At 38.5% G+C, this 16310-nt stretch overlaps 1 protein-coding gene across 8 annotated transcripts in view; it reads left to right on the top strand.

The window, feature by feature from the left end:
* The window catches only part of RUFY3 (RUN and FYVE domain containing 3), an 81788-nt gene that overhangs the window by 62069 nt on the left and 3409 nt on the right, over positions 1 to 16310 (top strand). For 3 of the 8 annotated variants that reach the window (XM_030313726.1, XM_030313729.1, XM_030313730.1), the window contains 8 exons: positions 759 to 851; positions 1964 to 2047; positions 4508 to 4675; positions 5174 to 5271; positions 9406 to 9525; positions 11101 to 11200; positions 12885 to 12949; positions 15606 to 15633. In XM_030313726.1, the coding sequence (XP_030169586.1) occupies positions 759 to 851; positions 1964 to 2047; positions 4508 to 4675; positions 5174 to 5271; positions 9406 to 9525; positions 11101 to 11200; positions 12885 to 12949; positions 15606 to 15633 (756 nt within the window). Of the gene's footprint in view, positions 1 to 758; positions 852 to 1963; positions 2048 to 4507; positions 4676 to 5173; positions 5272 to 6828; positions 9160 to 9405; positions 9565 to 11100; positions 11201 to 12884; positions 12950 to 15605; positions 15634 to 16310 lie in introns of those variants that run through there. The other 5 variants (XM_030313732.1, XM_030313733.1, XM_030313734.1 and 2 more) reach the window with 3 other exon arrangements.

The raw sequence follows: 16310 nt of genomic DNA, 5'->3' as shown, positions 1-16310 counted from the left end.
ATAAATGTTTCCCCTTAGCAGTGTACTGCTAATAACATTACCTTACTTGTTTAGGTGCTGAAATAAAAAAGTCTCTTTGATACTTAATGGTATCTTTTAGAGCAAGGACTTAGTTCATTTCTTTACTCTTAAAAATCATCTATCAAAGTTCTTGTGTATCATTTATAAGATGAATCCAAAGGCATGAGGTGACTTCTTTTTTTATATAATGTTTATTTATTTATTTGAGAGAGAGAGTATGCATGCATACTTGCGTGTGTGCGAGCAGGGGAGGGGCAGAGAGAGAGAATCCCAAGAATGCTCCACGGTGTCAGCACAGAGCCCGCGCAGGGCTCCATCTCACGAACCGTGAGATCGTGACCTGAGCCAAAATCAAGAGTCCAACAGTTAACCACCTGAGCCACCCAGGTGCCCCAAGGTGACCTCTTTATTAAACATTTTAGAAATAGGTATTATAACAAAATATAAGTTACCCATGAGAATACCCTTGAGGTAAACAATCTTAAGTTAACATTTTGGTCCTGAAAAAGAGTTTACACAAAAAGCAACAGTAGATATTTTTTATTTTTACCTAACCTAGTTTAAAAATACTTTTCCTAACTTCCCACACCATGAGAACATTTTTATGCAGTCATAGATAACTTTATTTCCTTCTAAGAATATCCAAGCCTGAAAATGATGTCCTAGCAGATCATGAATTATCTTATCCTCTGTTAAAAAAGAAAAATAAAAGATTATCTTTTAAATTTTTTCAACAGCTTGCAGTTGCAAACAACAGGATTATTACCTTGCAAGAAGAAATGGAACGAGTTAAAGAGGAAAGCTCCTACATATTGGAATCCAATCGGAAGGTTAACCTTACTGGATTTATAAAACATTCCTAGAGATGTGTTAATGTGTTAGCGGGGTGGTGGGGAAGGCCTCTACTCTAGAGGACTGTTTGGAAGTAGCAAACGTATAGCTACTTGACATATAGCATGCTGTTTTTACTAAGACTCCATGTAGAATCGAGTGAATAATGGAGGTTATGCCAGGGTGAGTCCCCTTCTCCTACAGATGCTCCTTGGCTTCTGTGCCACCTACATCTGTTTAAAGATTCCAAGAACAGGTCTCATTCAATTTCTTGTTGTTTTGTACTAATGATTTGCACTGTAGTTCAGGGTTATATTTATTCTATTAAATATATCATTGTTTTTAGTCCGTGGTACTATTTTGTAAGAAGTGTTTATCTGGTACCACTGGGAGTTACCGTGTACATGAGTTTACCAGATAACTTAACCCCTTAAAGTATCAAACTTTTTATATATGTCTATACAGATTTTTTTGCAAACCTTTTATGTACTACACAATTCTAAGCAGTCTTAGATAGAGGACATAATTTAACACATTTAGCCCTTTATGATGACTGAAAATCATAATTACCAACAGTGGCAATTCTGTACTAAATTACAGTGATGCTACCGTAGGGGCTGTTGGAACTGATAGAGCTTCTAGCACCTATACTTAAATGTTTCCAGGTTGCTCTGGGTGCTTTTTCTCTGCTATTATGATGTCACTGACATCTGTTGCTTCTCCCTGAAAGTATTAGTGTCTCCACACTCCCTTTTAACTTCATATTTCTAACCTTCTGTGACCTAAGAATCCAAATATCCATAGTAATTAAAATTATTCTAAAAAGGAAGGAACTAGGCTCTGAGTGGGGATGAAGTCGTTTGCTGTGAGTAATGGGTTTGGCTTTAGTGTGTGGACTTCGTGAAAACAAATGTGATTTCTCAGAACAGAATTTTTTATTTACTAAGCTTCTTCAATCTCTTTGTTGTCTTCATTCATTGTTACACCCGTTTAACCACATATAATCATTTTTCCTTACTAAACAGCAGTACTAGTGTCAGCTAACGCTGTACAGGGTGTTTTTTTTTTTTTTATCCTTAAATATATTTACTATTTCATGTATCTCTTCAAGGGTCCTAAGCAGGACAGAACTTCAGATGGGCAAGCACTGAGTGAAGCCAGAAAGCATTTAAAGGAGGAGACACAGTTGCGACTGGTAAACTTCACTTACGTTCTAGTAGTTCAGAAACCCATTAAACATAAAGGCCCACTTAGAGAGGTTTGATCTTACAGACCAGGGTCAGGAACATTAATAGTGACCTAACAGATTTTTGTAGATCCTAAAAAACTGTTTCTCACTCTTCTTTTTTCTTTTTTTAATTTTGAGTATGTTTATTGTGAATATGGTTCTACATAAAGGCAAGTTTTCATATGGTTGATTTTTACCTTCACTGGGCGTTAGTTGTATAAAACACTCTTAACCAAGGATATTACCTTCTTCCATAGGAAGGGCTAGCTGCTAATTGATTAGTACAGTGCATATTAGAAAACCATAGGAAATTTTGGGGGCGCCTGGGTGGCTCAGTCAGTTAAGCATCTAGCCCCGGCTCAGGTCATGATCTTGGGGTTTGTGGATTTGAGCCCTGCCTTGGGTTCTGTGCTGACAGATCAGAGCCTGGAGCCTACTTCGGATTCTGTGTCTCCCTCTCTCTCTGCCCCTCCCCTACTCACGTCTCTCTCTTTCTCTCTCTCCCTCTCTCTCTCTCTCTCTCTCTCTCTCAAAAATAAACATTTAAAAAATTAAATGAAAAAATAAGATATTTAAAAATGGTAGGAAATTTTTAATTATCTGACTCAATTAAAATGACATCTAGAAAACCCTCTTAGCTAAGTCTTAGCGTGGATTTTTTCATATCATAATATTTGCTAATGAGATTATTGTGCATACAGAGCTCTTCTGTGACTCTTATAATGATACTTGAATTAGTTGTTTCTATGACTTCTTTTTTTTTAATTAATTTTTTTATTTGAGTGTAGGTCACACACAGTGTTACATTAGTTTCAGGTGTATGTTTCTCACTTTTTTTTTAATGTTTATTTTTGAGAGAGAGAGAGACAGACAGACACAGAGCATGGGTGGGGGAGGGGCAGAGAGAAAGAGGGAGACACAGAATCTGAAGCAGGCTCCAGGCTCTGAGCCATCAGCACAGAGTCCAACGCGGAGCTCGAACTCACAAACTGTGAGATCATGACCCGAGCTGAAGTCAGACACTTAACCAACTGAGCCACCCAGAGCCCCGTTTCTCACTCTTTTTGAACCCATATTCCCTATAATGCTTTCTCAGTCCATTTTCTGAGACAGCTTTTGTAGTTTTATAGTTTCTGTTACAAGAACATAAGGTATATGGGACCTACTTTTTTAAACTTTATGATCCAAGCCCCTGTGAAGATTCTGATTTGTCTCCTTAGAGGGTGTGTGTGTGTGTGTGTGTGTGTGTGTGTGTGTGCATAAATGTATAATAATGAATAATACTCTTGTAATAGATTTTATATAAGTATTAGTATATTAAGACACCCCTTATTATACTAATAAGTATTAGTATATTAATAGTATATTAATATTAATATATCAATGGTATTGATATATTAACTGCTGCAATTTTGATAATATGACAGACAAAAGGATCTCTCCCCATCAATAGTATTTCTGAAAATAGGGAAAAGCCTGCAAATAAAGGTGACCTGCTTTGTACTAAAAATTATCACCAACTAACAGTGTAAGAATAGAATTTCAGGAGTTCTGAGAAAACAGCAATATAATCTTAGTATCCTTGAAATGACTATCATTTTCCTTCTATGTGTTTATGGATTAGACCTCAAAACACTTTCTATGAGGAAGATTCTAGAAATAATATATGTCAGCATTTTAAGAAGCAATCTCATTTAATCATGCTACCCATGCACAGAGAAGTACCTCAGATGGCACATCAAAATCAAAGTCTTACACAAAATTTTCCATATTCCTTATGTCACAATAAGATACATGTTTGTTAAAAAAGAAAAGAAACCAAGCAAGTAGGTCCTAGATATGCCCCAGGCACAGCATGGATGCAGAAGAACCTCAGGTCTTTGTATCTTTGATCATCCAAATAATGTTGCACTAATAATGGTTGAAACAAAAATGGGTTTCATGTTAAGTGAATATAAAAATTCAGTTAGCCATATCAACCATTCCCCGTTATTGAGATGTTTATGCTGGGGACCTAGGTATCTTTTGGGTTTCTTGAGCTCTTAAATATGTCAGTAACATCCACATTGAAGAGAACTGCATCTATTTCATTTTATGGTAGCTACTGTAGCACTCTATATACATTTCCATAATAGGACATGACATCCCTTCTCTTACTATCACGGAGTGTCTCAAGTATGTGCATATTTTACACAGATTAAATAGCAGTATCTTGACCTACCAAGTTTTTCAGATTTGTAAATTATTGAGTAAATATTTTTGTGATGATCCTAGTTATTGTTGTTAATGTCTCTGCATTGAATGATAACTTGTAGCTATTTTGCCAAAATATTCAGACCTGAGAGTTCACACCTTTTCCTTTGGAATTGCAGAGTTTGAACTTAGTTGATGAAAGAGAATAAGCAGTTTATTTACCTTTGGGGGCAGGATGTTGAAAAAGAACTGGAGATCCAGATCAGCATGCGACAGGAGATGGAATTGGCTATGAAGATGCTGGAGAAGGATGTCTGTGAGAAGCAGGACGCCCTGGTGTCTCTGCGACAGCAGCTGGATGATCTCAGGGCTCTCAAGCATGAACTTGCCTTTAAGCTGCAGGTAGGGGGAATAAGAGGAATAGGCCCATTGGCTCTCCAAGATCCCTGGGCTTCCCAGAGTCGCATCTCATTTTGAGGCTAGCTGCCAATAAACCACTTTAAGAATCAGACCATTGCAGGGTCCCGTGTTGCTGTTCTGGAAAGCCATGGTCACTTTTCAGATTGTAATGGGAAAGGGGGTCTGTTACATCCATAAGATAATTTCTACTCTCCAGCCTAACCTGCCAACTGAGTTCTGTATTCCATTAGCTTTTATACTGAAATGTGATAAATTGATGAAACTTCTGATGTTCATTTTTGTGGCAAAGATGCTTACAGCAATATTAATTTTAAACATTGCTTTTTGTTTCTTCCCCATCAGGAAATTAACTGGTATACAAATATATGAGCATTTCTATTTCTCTATTTCCCACTTACTCGTAAGGTTCAAGAGGCCTGTGTGATTTATTTCAGGACTTTATGTTATATGTACATCACTCATACTTCTTTTCCGTAACAGAGTTCAGACTTAGGAGTGAAACAGAAAAGCGAATTAAACAGTCGCTTGGAAGAGAAGACTAATCAGATGGCTGCTACCATCAAACAACTCGAACAAAGGTAAAAGTGCTGTTTCTTTAGTGAAACACTTGGGGCTTTTAGTGCTGGAAGTAAGAGAAGTGTGCTCTGCTTTTGGCAAACAAAGTGTATGAGATTCTCCCAACTTAACACCAGGCATGCTGGTAGAAAGCCAGTTAAATTTTGTGTTTCTCTAAGATGTCACTAAAAACATTTTTAAGAAACATATCAGCCTCTTGTGACTGTTTTGAACAGCAGAACAGTAACCCTCTTCCATCATCCCATTTCAGTGTCATGTTGGAGGAGGGATAACCTGTGAGGATGAAAGCACTTTTAAATATGTTTACAGTTGTTATTTTCTTCTTCATCATTGAAGTCTCGGAATGCGTTGGTGCTAGTGATGTCAGGGGTACTGAGGGCCCTTCTAATGCTTTAGCTCCTTTCTCTCCTCCCCACCATCTCCCTCTTGTCTCTCCTTTCTTCTGAGCGGTTCTGTGTGCCCACTGTCACCCCTGCCCGCTATCTTAAATTTGTCTGTCTCCAGCTCTGTCCCCTCTGGAGACCAGTCTTGGGTTTTCGTCTTCTGACTGGCTGTTTCAACTGGTACCTACAATTCAGTCTGCCCGAAACACATCCTCTTGTGAAGGAGTTGTGGCACCCACTGTCATTCTGTGTTGCCAGCCCGTGATGCCACCTTTAACACCCACTGGTCACCCTTCTTTTACTTGAGCAAAACTACACAGTTGCTGGTCCCTGCACATGCTTCCACTTTCCCCATCCATTCCTTCCCTAGTGGACCCACCAACTAGAAATGCCCTTCCTCTTCCCACTCCCTTGTTCTTGACATACATTTTTTACATTCAGATTCAAATGCCACCTCTCCAAAGCTTCCTCTGATACTTCTCTGATAACAGTCATCTACCCATTTGCCCTTGTTGGAATTCCCAGAGCCTTATATCCATACCTGCCCATAATGCTTACTTATCACTTTCTGCCTCACGTTACAGCCGTGTGTGTGTGTGTGTGTGTGTGTGTGTGTGTGTGTGTGTGTCTTCTGATGAGAGTGTGAGTTCTCAGGGTTAGTTAATGAATTTTTTAAGTTCCCTCGTTGGATCTGCCTCAGTGCCATGAAACATGCGAGATGTTCACTTAGCTGGTGCGTGAATGAAAGGATGAATGGGTTACTTCTTTTATTCAGATGATGCTTGACCAGGGGGTGGTCCTAAATGGCACTGCATATTAATGGTAACTCACAAGTTAATTGCAAATGAGCAAATAAGTTTGAAACTTCTGGTTTGACTGGTTTTTAATAAAAGAGTATCAGGTCTAACTAGGACATTCTCTAAGTGCTTGCTCATGAGCACTTACATGTTTATGATTTAACAGATTAATTTTGGTGTTCATAAGTTGTATTTTTGAAATGTGCAAATTATTTTTTGATAGTTTTTTGACGTGGCACTTAAAGTAGACAGAACTAAAACAATGACTTCCTTCTTCATATATTAAGCTGACTTTTTCTCTTGTTATTTTTGTCTTTCCCGTTTATTCATTTTCTCATTCCCCTTTCACTCCATTTTTATTTTTATCTTACTAATTTAGTGAAAAGGATTTGGTGAAACAGGCAAAGACCTTAAATAGTGCAGCGAATAAACTGATCCCCAAACATCATTAGGCACTTTGCAAGTGGTCACCTCGCAAGTCTGACGTACGACTTAATTGTAAAGAAAGAAATCTGGAAGTTACTACATTTAGGCTCTGATTCTACATAAAATGTCACCAAAAATTGACTTTGAATTTGTTGGGACTTTAAAAAAAAAAGAAAGGAAAAAAAAACCAGTTTGATATATAGGCTGTGGGTTTTTTTCTTTATTTTCTCCCCAGAGTTAGAAACCTTAGTATAAGTTCTCAATTAATTGCCAAATAAACTTTGAGAAATTACTTCTGAGTTGACCGATAAACACACCATTTAAAAAACACACACACAAGAAAAGCCTAGGGAATTAATTAAAACCCAGTGTGCAGATTTTATTGATGCCTTTACAAGCAGTCCCTGACCATATCAGATTCTAGGTGCATTGTGTGTACCAGCAAGCCTGCTCGGCCACTGCGACGTAGTGAACAGGAGGTGACAGCGTATGGACTAGCACTCTCCTAAAATAGCTCTGTGTCTCCTAGGCCCTGGCCCCTTTCCACTTCTGTTGTGTAGGTTTACTCCCCAAGCCACGGATAAGTACTTAGCATCTCACTACAGTTCTATTCTCAGTAACCAAGATTGCTTGCAACTTTTTTGCCTTAGTGACTTTGGGGGGGGAGGGGGTGGGAAACCCGCATCATTACATTTCTTTAAAGTACATAGAGATAAAGGTAGTGATTAGGTAACTTATGATAACGTAATAATGTGGAAGCTTGGAAAACCCTCGTAATATTTGTCATCTTCTACCTCTGCCATTTTCCTGCAGTGCCACTTCCTATTTAGGTAGCTCAGAGAGAACAATTTTAATGAAAAACTCGTCTATTAAAAAAAAACAAAACAAAAAAAAACACACAAAAAAAAACACTACACAATTTTCAAATCTATCTTGCTTTTCCTTTTGAAGCAAAGACAACAAGGTATAGACATGAGTGATGGTTCCCCACCTGTCATTCCTTGCTGGAAACATTGACTTAAGAGCTTCTATTACTTTCTGTTCAGATGGGGATTTGCTAGTCTCTAGGAAACTAACTATCTAATTTTATTAGAAAACCATCTCAAGGTAGGAAATAGATACATAATAAACTCTTTATTATTATTTAGTCTAAAAACAAACATTCCCAGTAGATAACCACAAGAGTGATTAATTAGCAGGGCTTCTTTTTCTAAGTGACCCCAGATCTACCCCTTTCTAGCTTTGCATTGTAAATAATCCTATAAATACTTGGATTTTTTTTTTAATGACTTTTGATATGGGGGAACAGGCTGTACATAAGCCTTCATTCCTTCAAAAAGTCTTGACAAAAAAATGTTTTTTTCTCATTTTGGTATGATTTGCAGCATTTCAGCTGCTTAGGTGGGAACAAAGATAACCCCCCTTTGCTTCCAGCTTTTGAAACTCTTTACCTTCTTCTTGGAAAAACCAGAATTAAGAGAGTAAGATAGATTTCACTTGTGCTTCTATAGGTCCTTACAGACTTGAACCAAAGTCAAGTCAAAGAGCATATGACTAACCTCATGGAATATCCTGTGCTCTTGAACTTATTTTAGTTCTTATAATTTTGCACCTGTTCTTATCTTCATCAACCTTTTGTGGTGATGAATTGCCTTTTCTATGAGCATTTGGGAGGAGTGCTCAAACACTAAAATAAAACATTTTAAAGACTACAGATAGCATGCTTTCAAATTCTATTATATAGAGCCCCAGAGGTTTCACCTTTTAGAACATGCTTCTTTATAGGTGCAAAGTTATGGGATATATAGAAGAAAACATTCATTAGAATTCTCCAGAGAATACGATCAGGAATCTTACATAGGCCCGGTGCTGAGTTGTTTGTCCACTTAGTCACACACAACCTGGTGGGAATGGAAAAGGAAAGAGATGGCCAAACTCTGGCAAAGGCTTTTCCTTATAGAAACAGCCGAAAAGCCTTGGTAAGGGTTAATGTGTAATGTCCGTGATTTAATATAATTTGTGGTTTAGGGAAAGGACCAGGAACATGTTCTAATTCCACATATAATAAGGTAGTTGCCCATTTGCAAGTTCCAGTTATGTGTGTAAAGCAGAAATATGAAGTACCAAACCTATTAGGAAATAAACACAAACAAAAGGTGGATTTGACTTTAATTACTGTGTACTTGAGGTTGGCTTTGGATATGGATTTTCTAAAAAGTGATGTTTTATTGTTTATCATCTAATGGCTGTAAACTGTAGTACTAGAATAAAAAAAATTGGAAAATCAACTTTTCCTCTGCCTGGTTCACCTTCATCTTACTTTTCGTTGGAATTTGTTTCTTCTCCATCTTTTTTCCTCCATATAATTTCTTCCCCTGTGTCCTGCAAAGCTTTTTGTCCCCCCCACCCCACCCCGCCACGTCTCTCCATGCCTTCTTCCTTGGGTTGCTTTATTTTGTGTTGTAAACTTGGTCTTCCTCCCCACCATGGCTTTTGTTTTTTATCACAAGTTCATGTGGCTCACATCCAGATTGCGCCAGGCTGAGCGAGACCGCCAGTCTGCTGAGTTGGACAACCGGCTGTTCAAGCAGGACTTCGGAGACAAGATAAACAGTCTGCAGCTGGAAGTGGAGGAGCTCACCAGGCAGCGGTGAAGAGAGGGCAGCAGGAGCTGACAGGGTGGTCGTGGGTAATTCTAAGGCTAGCCGCAAGATTAGGAGGTCCCAGGATCCAGCCCCCTCTGTTCTGTCTTTGTAATGTCCTTTCTGTGGAATTAGACTCAGAAAGCTTCACCTGTATCAACATTTCCAAATTTTGTCAACATGCTTTGCAACCAAAGAATTAGGAAATTAGAATTCAAGGTCCCAAATAAATAGAAAGGAGTAAGAGAATTAATAGCCAACCTAACACTAATAATGGTATTTCCTAAATTTTTACTGTGTGCAGAAACTTCACAAAGTACTTCACAGGCTTTCTGTCCTAACATCTTCCCATCAACCCTATTAGTAGTTGACTATATTACCCCCCATTTTCAGATGAAATTAAAGCTTAGATGGGTTCAGTTTGTCCAGATTGACACAGTGCAGCTAGTCAGTGGCAGCATTCTCAAAGCCTGTCTCTCTCTTGACTCCCAAGTCCTTAACAACTCTTCCATATTATCTGTCAAATGAGACTCAATTCTCTGCAGAAGCCACTGACTTCAAACAAAGAGAACTTTGTTGTTAGATATAAAAGCACATGGCTACTAAGGACATTAGTGGCTGATGATGTAACTGGGCATTGAACACATAACTGTAAAGAGAGACCAGCTAATTAAAACGAAATGGGGGGCGCCTGGGTGGCTCAGTCGGTTGAGCGTCCGACTTCAGCTCAGGTCACGATCTCACGGTCCATGAGTTCGAGCCCCGCGTCAGGCTCTGGGCTGATGGCTCAGAGCCTGGAGCCTGCTTCCGATTCTGTGTCTCCCTCTCTCTCTGCCCCTCCCCCATTCATGCTCTGTCTCTCTCTGTCTCAAAAATAAATAAACATTAAAAATTAAAAAAAAAAAAAAAAAAACGAAATGGGACTACAGTGTTAGTGCTTTCATATTGTTTCTTGTTGAAAATTGGTAAATACTGTCTTTCATTATAGCAAATCCTACTAATTGCCATTCAGTTGACCACAACTCTTTATTAACAGTTAATATTAGGAGCGCCTGGGTGGCTCAGTCGGTTAAGTGGCCGACTTCAGCTCAGGTCATGATCTCACGGTTCATGGGTTCGAGCCCCGCATTGGGCTCTGTGCTGACAGGTCAGAGCCTGGAGCCTGCTTCGGATTCTGTGTCTCCCTCTCTCTCTCTCTGCCCCTCTGCCACTTGTGCTCTGTTTCTCTCTGTCTCTCAAAAATAAATAAATGTTAAAGAAATATTGTAAGACTCTTAAAAAAAAAGAGTTAATATTAATACTGATATTCAGAGAGTGGTGACCCTTGGGTACTAGGAGATCTTAAAGTACATTCTTAGTTACCCAAGAAAGATTTAAAAAATGTCTGTATTTTAGTGTTACTGGTTTTACTGTATTATATTTTAACACCATAAAACCTGATTGCCCATATATATCTGGTATCCTTTTATTAATCAAGTATTAAAATGTAATTGCTGAGCTTTAGGAAAAGGGTTGGGCGTTCTTTAGAAATTATGAGTGCAGAAACCCAAATTTTCATCCTTTTCCTCTCCCATCTGTCCCAGGCACCAGCTTGAGTTAGAGCTAAAACAGGAAAGAGAAAGAAGGTTACAAAACAACAGGAACATCCCAGGAAAGGGCTTTCAGAAGCCAGAACCCAAAACGGTAATATTTGTTATTCCCTTATTCATTTACTTAATTTTTAGAGGCTACTTCGATGGGCTGGACAGTTTTCTTTCCTGGAACATGAGCTTAATTGCTGTGGCCTTCAGTATGTAGATGGCAGACAAGACCTGGGGTAAACACAAGGCCTTGATTCTCAGTCTGTCTCTGGACACTCTCTCTGACTTGATTTCATTTGGAAAAGAAGATTAATAACCGTGATTTCCAGTGACCCTCTTAATCCCTTTCGCTTTAAGATTGTTTTGGTATCTTAACAAAAACTGGTGTTCCTTGGGATTCTACTGGCTAACATCTTCAATAATATGTTATAGTAATCTTTCCCCACCCTGGTTTTCCATTTAACAGAATTGTCTTAAATATGGATTTGCTTCTGTATACCGTTTTCAGAATCATGAGGATTCCAGTTTTACTTTTCTTGGGAAATTAGAAGAGGGAACATAGAGTGATTAAAGAGCAAGAGTAGACATATCTACAGGACAGTCTTAGGAGTGAGACTCCCAGCTCCTGTAGTGGTTAGGAAGCTAAAATGGAAAAGTCCATCTCTGGGATCCATGAAACGGGAGCCAATGTCGTTAAATAATAAAATCAGAAACGTATGAAATACATTTTCTGTCAAAGACAAACACAGGGAAAAAATTATCTTCTTTGTTTACATCATATATAACAAAGCAGGACAAATTTATAAGCTTCTTAATTTAAAATTGCTAGAGAAAGAGATGCTAATTTGCTGGAGAGCAGAAAATAATGGTAAATAGAAATTTATTATGTAGTAGTATTCACTGCAATTTAAAGTGTACAAAATATCACTCCTTTTGTAGCATGCCAACTTCATTATTTTAGTTTAGCAAACATAAAATCTACTTAGAAGGGCTTATAGAGATTTACTTAAATTCTTGGCCTTTTTTACCCTGCTTTTCCAGTGAGGCCTTAAGTTTCTCAATCTGGAATTGTCCTGCGGTAGGGGTTCCAGGAGTGTAAATGTTGCATTAACCTCCTTTCCTTGACACTTGAGTGGTCTAAGAATGTGCATTCTATTTTTGGAGGCTGATGGACAGCAGCTCAAGGCAGACAGCAGTGTCCACAGAAAGAATTTGTCACTGAAAACTGCCTAGGCAGGGCTTACACACTTTGGTAGAGTGGATGTTTGGAACTTTACATTGGTCCTTCAAAATACAAAACTCAAGTGTCTAGGCTATGCAAGTTGTTACGGTGTTGTGGCAGCTGCTTGACTGAGTGTCCACAGGGCTATAGTCTGCTATATATGGCCATGCTTGGTTTTACCAGTTATCCAGAGCTCAGTGGGGAGTGGGAGGTGAAGATATATAGAGATAGACAGAAGTAACTAAGATACCCTAAGCAGTAACTGATACCTTGAGCTCACTTTGCAAGTAAATAGGATATATTCTGAATTTTATTTGAATTGCAAGAGTTAAGGAGAATACCTACTCTGAAAACCATTTGTTGCAAACCCTATCAGAATAATTTGTTAAGAAAGTAATTAGAGTAAAGAATGAGGAAATATTCTGGAAGGTAAATTCCTTCCATATAATAATAAAGCTGCTTAGTGTTATGCCTAAGCTAAGTCAATACAGAAGAAAATGTCTGCAGCATCATCACTGCTTAGCATTCTGAATAATTAATATACTGGGCTGTTTTCTTTTGGCAGGATGGGAAGCACAAAATTCAAGAGGAAAATGCTAAACTTAAAAAGCCCCTGGACGAAAGCCACAGGTGTTTGTTAATAAAATACTAAGATGTAAATGTATTTTGGGTGGAAAGAGGGACCTTTCAATACATATGGGCAATGGCACTGACCAGACACTGACTTGTAATAGTAATACTCCAGCAAGTTATTTCAAAGGGGGCATGAACAAGTCAAGCAGAGAGCACGTATTAAAACCAAACCCATTTAGTCCATTTTAGAAGAAAGCAGGGTAATAATCAAGCTGTCCTCCGACTCTTCCCCTGGTTAGTCCTCAAACTCACATGATCACTTCAAAGATTATGTTTCATCTTTACTGGATCGGCATCACAAAGGAACGAAGTACAAGTCATAGCATTTCTCAGGGTCTTTAGTGTACTTGAGTAGGACTTGTTTCCACTTGTGAGCTAGTGGAGGGCAACTATGTTTCACATAAATCCTCTCATTTCCCTCGTGTCCTTTCTCTTAAGGGTCTCAAACAGCCTAACTCTTTGTCTTTTTCTTAACTCTTCATCTGATTTGCTCACTATGAAAAGTATTAGGATAGTATCAAGGAAGTGAACTTTTAACAATTATTTTAGCAAGTAGAAATATAACAAAATATTACACAGTGCCACTGCATTAAAAAACAAAGGTGGTTCCATCCACAACGTGGATGGAACTGGAGAGTGTGATGCTAAGTGAAATAAGCCATACAGAGAAAGACAGATACCATATGTTTTCACTCTTATGTGGATCCTGAGAAACTTAACAGAAACCCATGGGGGAGGGGAAGGAAAAAAAAAAAAAAAAGAGGTTAGAGTGGAAGAGAGCCAAAGCATAAGAGACTCTTAAAAACTGAGAACAAACTGAGGGTTGATGGGGGGTGGGAGGGAGGGGAGGGTGGGTGATGGGTATTGAGGAGGGCACCTTTTGGGATGAGCACTGGGTGTTGTATGGAAACCAATTTGACAGTAAATTTCATATATTGAAAAAATAAAATAATAAAATAAAATAAAATAAAATAAAATAAAATAAAATAAAAACAAAGGTGGTCCAACTGTATAACATTCTGGAAAAGCCAAAACCATGGAGACAGTGATTGCCAGGGGTTAGGGGATATGCATGGATAAGCACAGTAAAAATTTTTTAGGACAGTGAAAATACTCCTATGGTATTGTAATGCTAGATATATGTCTTACATTTGTCCAAACCCATAGAATGTACAACACCAAGAGTGAACCCTAATGTAAACTGCAGACTTTGAGAAGTTATGACGTGTTAGTGTAGGTTTGCTGACTGTAACATTGTCTACCCCCTCCCCCCCTTCCCTGTTACAGAATGTAGATATTGGGGGAGCATGGGGGACCGGTAAAGTATATTGGAAATACTTTCTGGGAAATGTCAGTACTTTCTGCTCAGTTTTTCTGTGAACCTAAAACTGCTCCAAAATTCACTCTGTTACAACAACAACAACAACAACAGCAAAGGTTAACAACAAGAAAGACACCACAGTGGGGGTTGGAGAGAACAATGCAGTGTACATTTTTGGCAGCTGTCCCTGTCTAGGCTTTGATGCCTCAAGAATAAGGCTGTGTGTCACCTGAGCAAAGTAGCTGCTGGAGAAGATAAATCAGAGTCCCAACAGTAGACTGATTATACGGGCACTTGGCCTCCAAGGCCAGAATGATTCCAAAGCCTTTAAGTTTACTCCCAAAGAGAGCATGGTCTGATGTAGGACTAACCTTAAACTACCCCACAGATCAGCATGGGCCACAGAAAGGAACTAGAAAGGCTATAAAATTAACAAGGACTTAAAAGAGCCTTTCAGAATCGGCCCCATTCCAGCCTAAAACCAAGTACTTTACAATCAGGAGGACCTTACATGCCAGGTTTTGATTTAGGCCCTGGGAATATAAGACAAGACTACCTTATGTCTGTGTCACGTCACATTCATTATTTCCTTAACATTTTAATTCTTAGGAAAGTTTAATCATCTGTTCCTACTTTACAGATGCGAAAATTGAGGAGCAAAGAGGCAAGGTGGCACACCTAAGTTGCCTCTACTTACCATGTCTTCTGTGTATAAGTCCTTTGTCTAAAGCAGCTCCCAGATCCTGAACTACAGTCCTAAAACATACCCAGGTTTCTTGGGATTACGGTCCAAGGAACAGCTGAGAACCTGGTCACTCTGGTGGTCACCCTGCCACTCGATGGAAGAGAACTGGAGCCACTGTGGATGTGTGGTGCATTATCCCCAGAACTGTGACAAACTCATCCATTCTCTCCCTCATTAATTTGCTAAAGTTCACATCTTAAGAATATTTGGAAGAGGGGATTAATACATGACATATAATAGGTTTCTATAATATCAGAAAAAAGAAACTTTTAAAATGTATAGCATTGGCCATTGGAGTTTTATAGGCTGGGATACAAGTGCTAACTATTTTCTTGGCAGTAAAAAGAAAACAACAAATGTAACTCCAAATCCATTTTTAAACAGGAACCATAATGTAGGTCAAGGATCAGATTCTAGTAATAGGTTTAACTACAAAAATTTCTTCTCCTTGGAGGTCAAGATTAATAATTATGTCAGTCCCAACAACATAAAAGAACCATGGTAATGCTTTTTCTTTGCTTTTGAAATGATTCACATGGAAATATAATAAGTTGCTGTTTGTTACTGTTTTTAATTTTCCATTGTAGGCTGCCGTCTCCCCCTGCGAATGAACAGGTAACCGAATCTCCTGTTCTCAAACATCTCGTGTAAATGATGTAGTTGGCTGTCCCATTCCTAGCTGAACACAGGCGGCACGGGAAGTAGATGAATGCACACAGGCCTCAGTGCCCCGTCCTTTTAACAGTATCCTCAACAAACACGCATTGGCCTGAAACTCTCACAGGAAGTAGTACAGCTCTGAGCAATTTACTAAGGAAATGGCACGTCTCACTTCTTAGAAATTCTCTTTGACCTAAGAGAGTGCCTCCTCTTCCCTTAGTTTTCTCTTCTATAAAACAGAAAAAATACTTCTTGCTCACTTGGAAATAAATATAAATGGTTGTAAGATACTTTGCATATATAATAGGATATGACAACCCATGAGAAAGAAGACACAGGCTGCTATGACTGAGTCACCCCTTTCATTTATCTGTTAGGAATTTAAAAAAAAGAAAAAAAAAGAAAAATAGAATATTGCTTTCTATTCCTGATGATATGATAGGAAAAGAGGGATGGGGCTTTTTAAAACTTCTTACTTCATACTTGTATACTTGAATTTTCTTTTTATAACTGAAATCACATGTTACTTTATTATAAAAGTGAAAAGAGCTCCAAGGATAGTGATAGGATTAGTAGAGTTGTATTAAGGCGCGAGGACCGTATACAATTTGTTTCTTTAGTTTCCAGATAGC

The sequence above is a fragment of the Lynx canadensis genome, chromosome B1 (genome assembly GCF_007474595.2).
Source record: "Lynx canadensis isolate LIC74 chromosome B1, mLynCan4.pri.v2, whole genome shotgun sequence".
In the NCBI taxonomy this organism is placed as follows: Eukaryota; Metazoa; Chordata; class Mammalia; order Carnivora; family Felidae; genus Lynx; species Lynx canadensis.
This window is presented reverse-complemented; position numbering and strand designations above follow the sequence as displayed.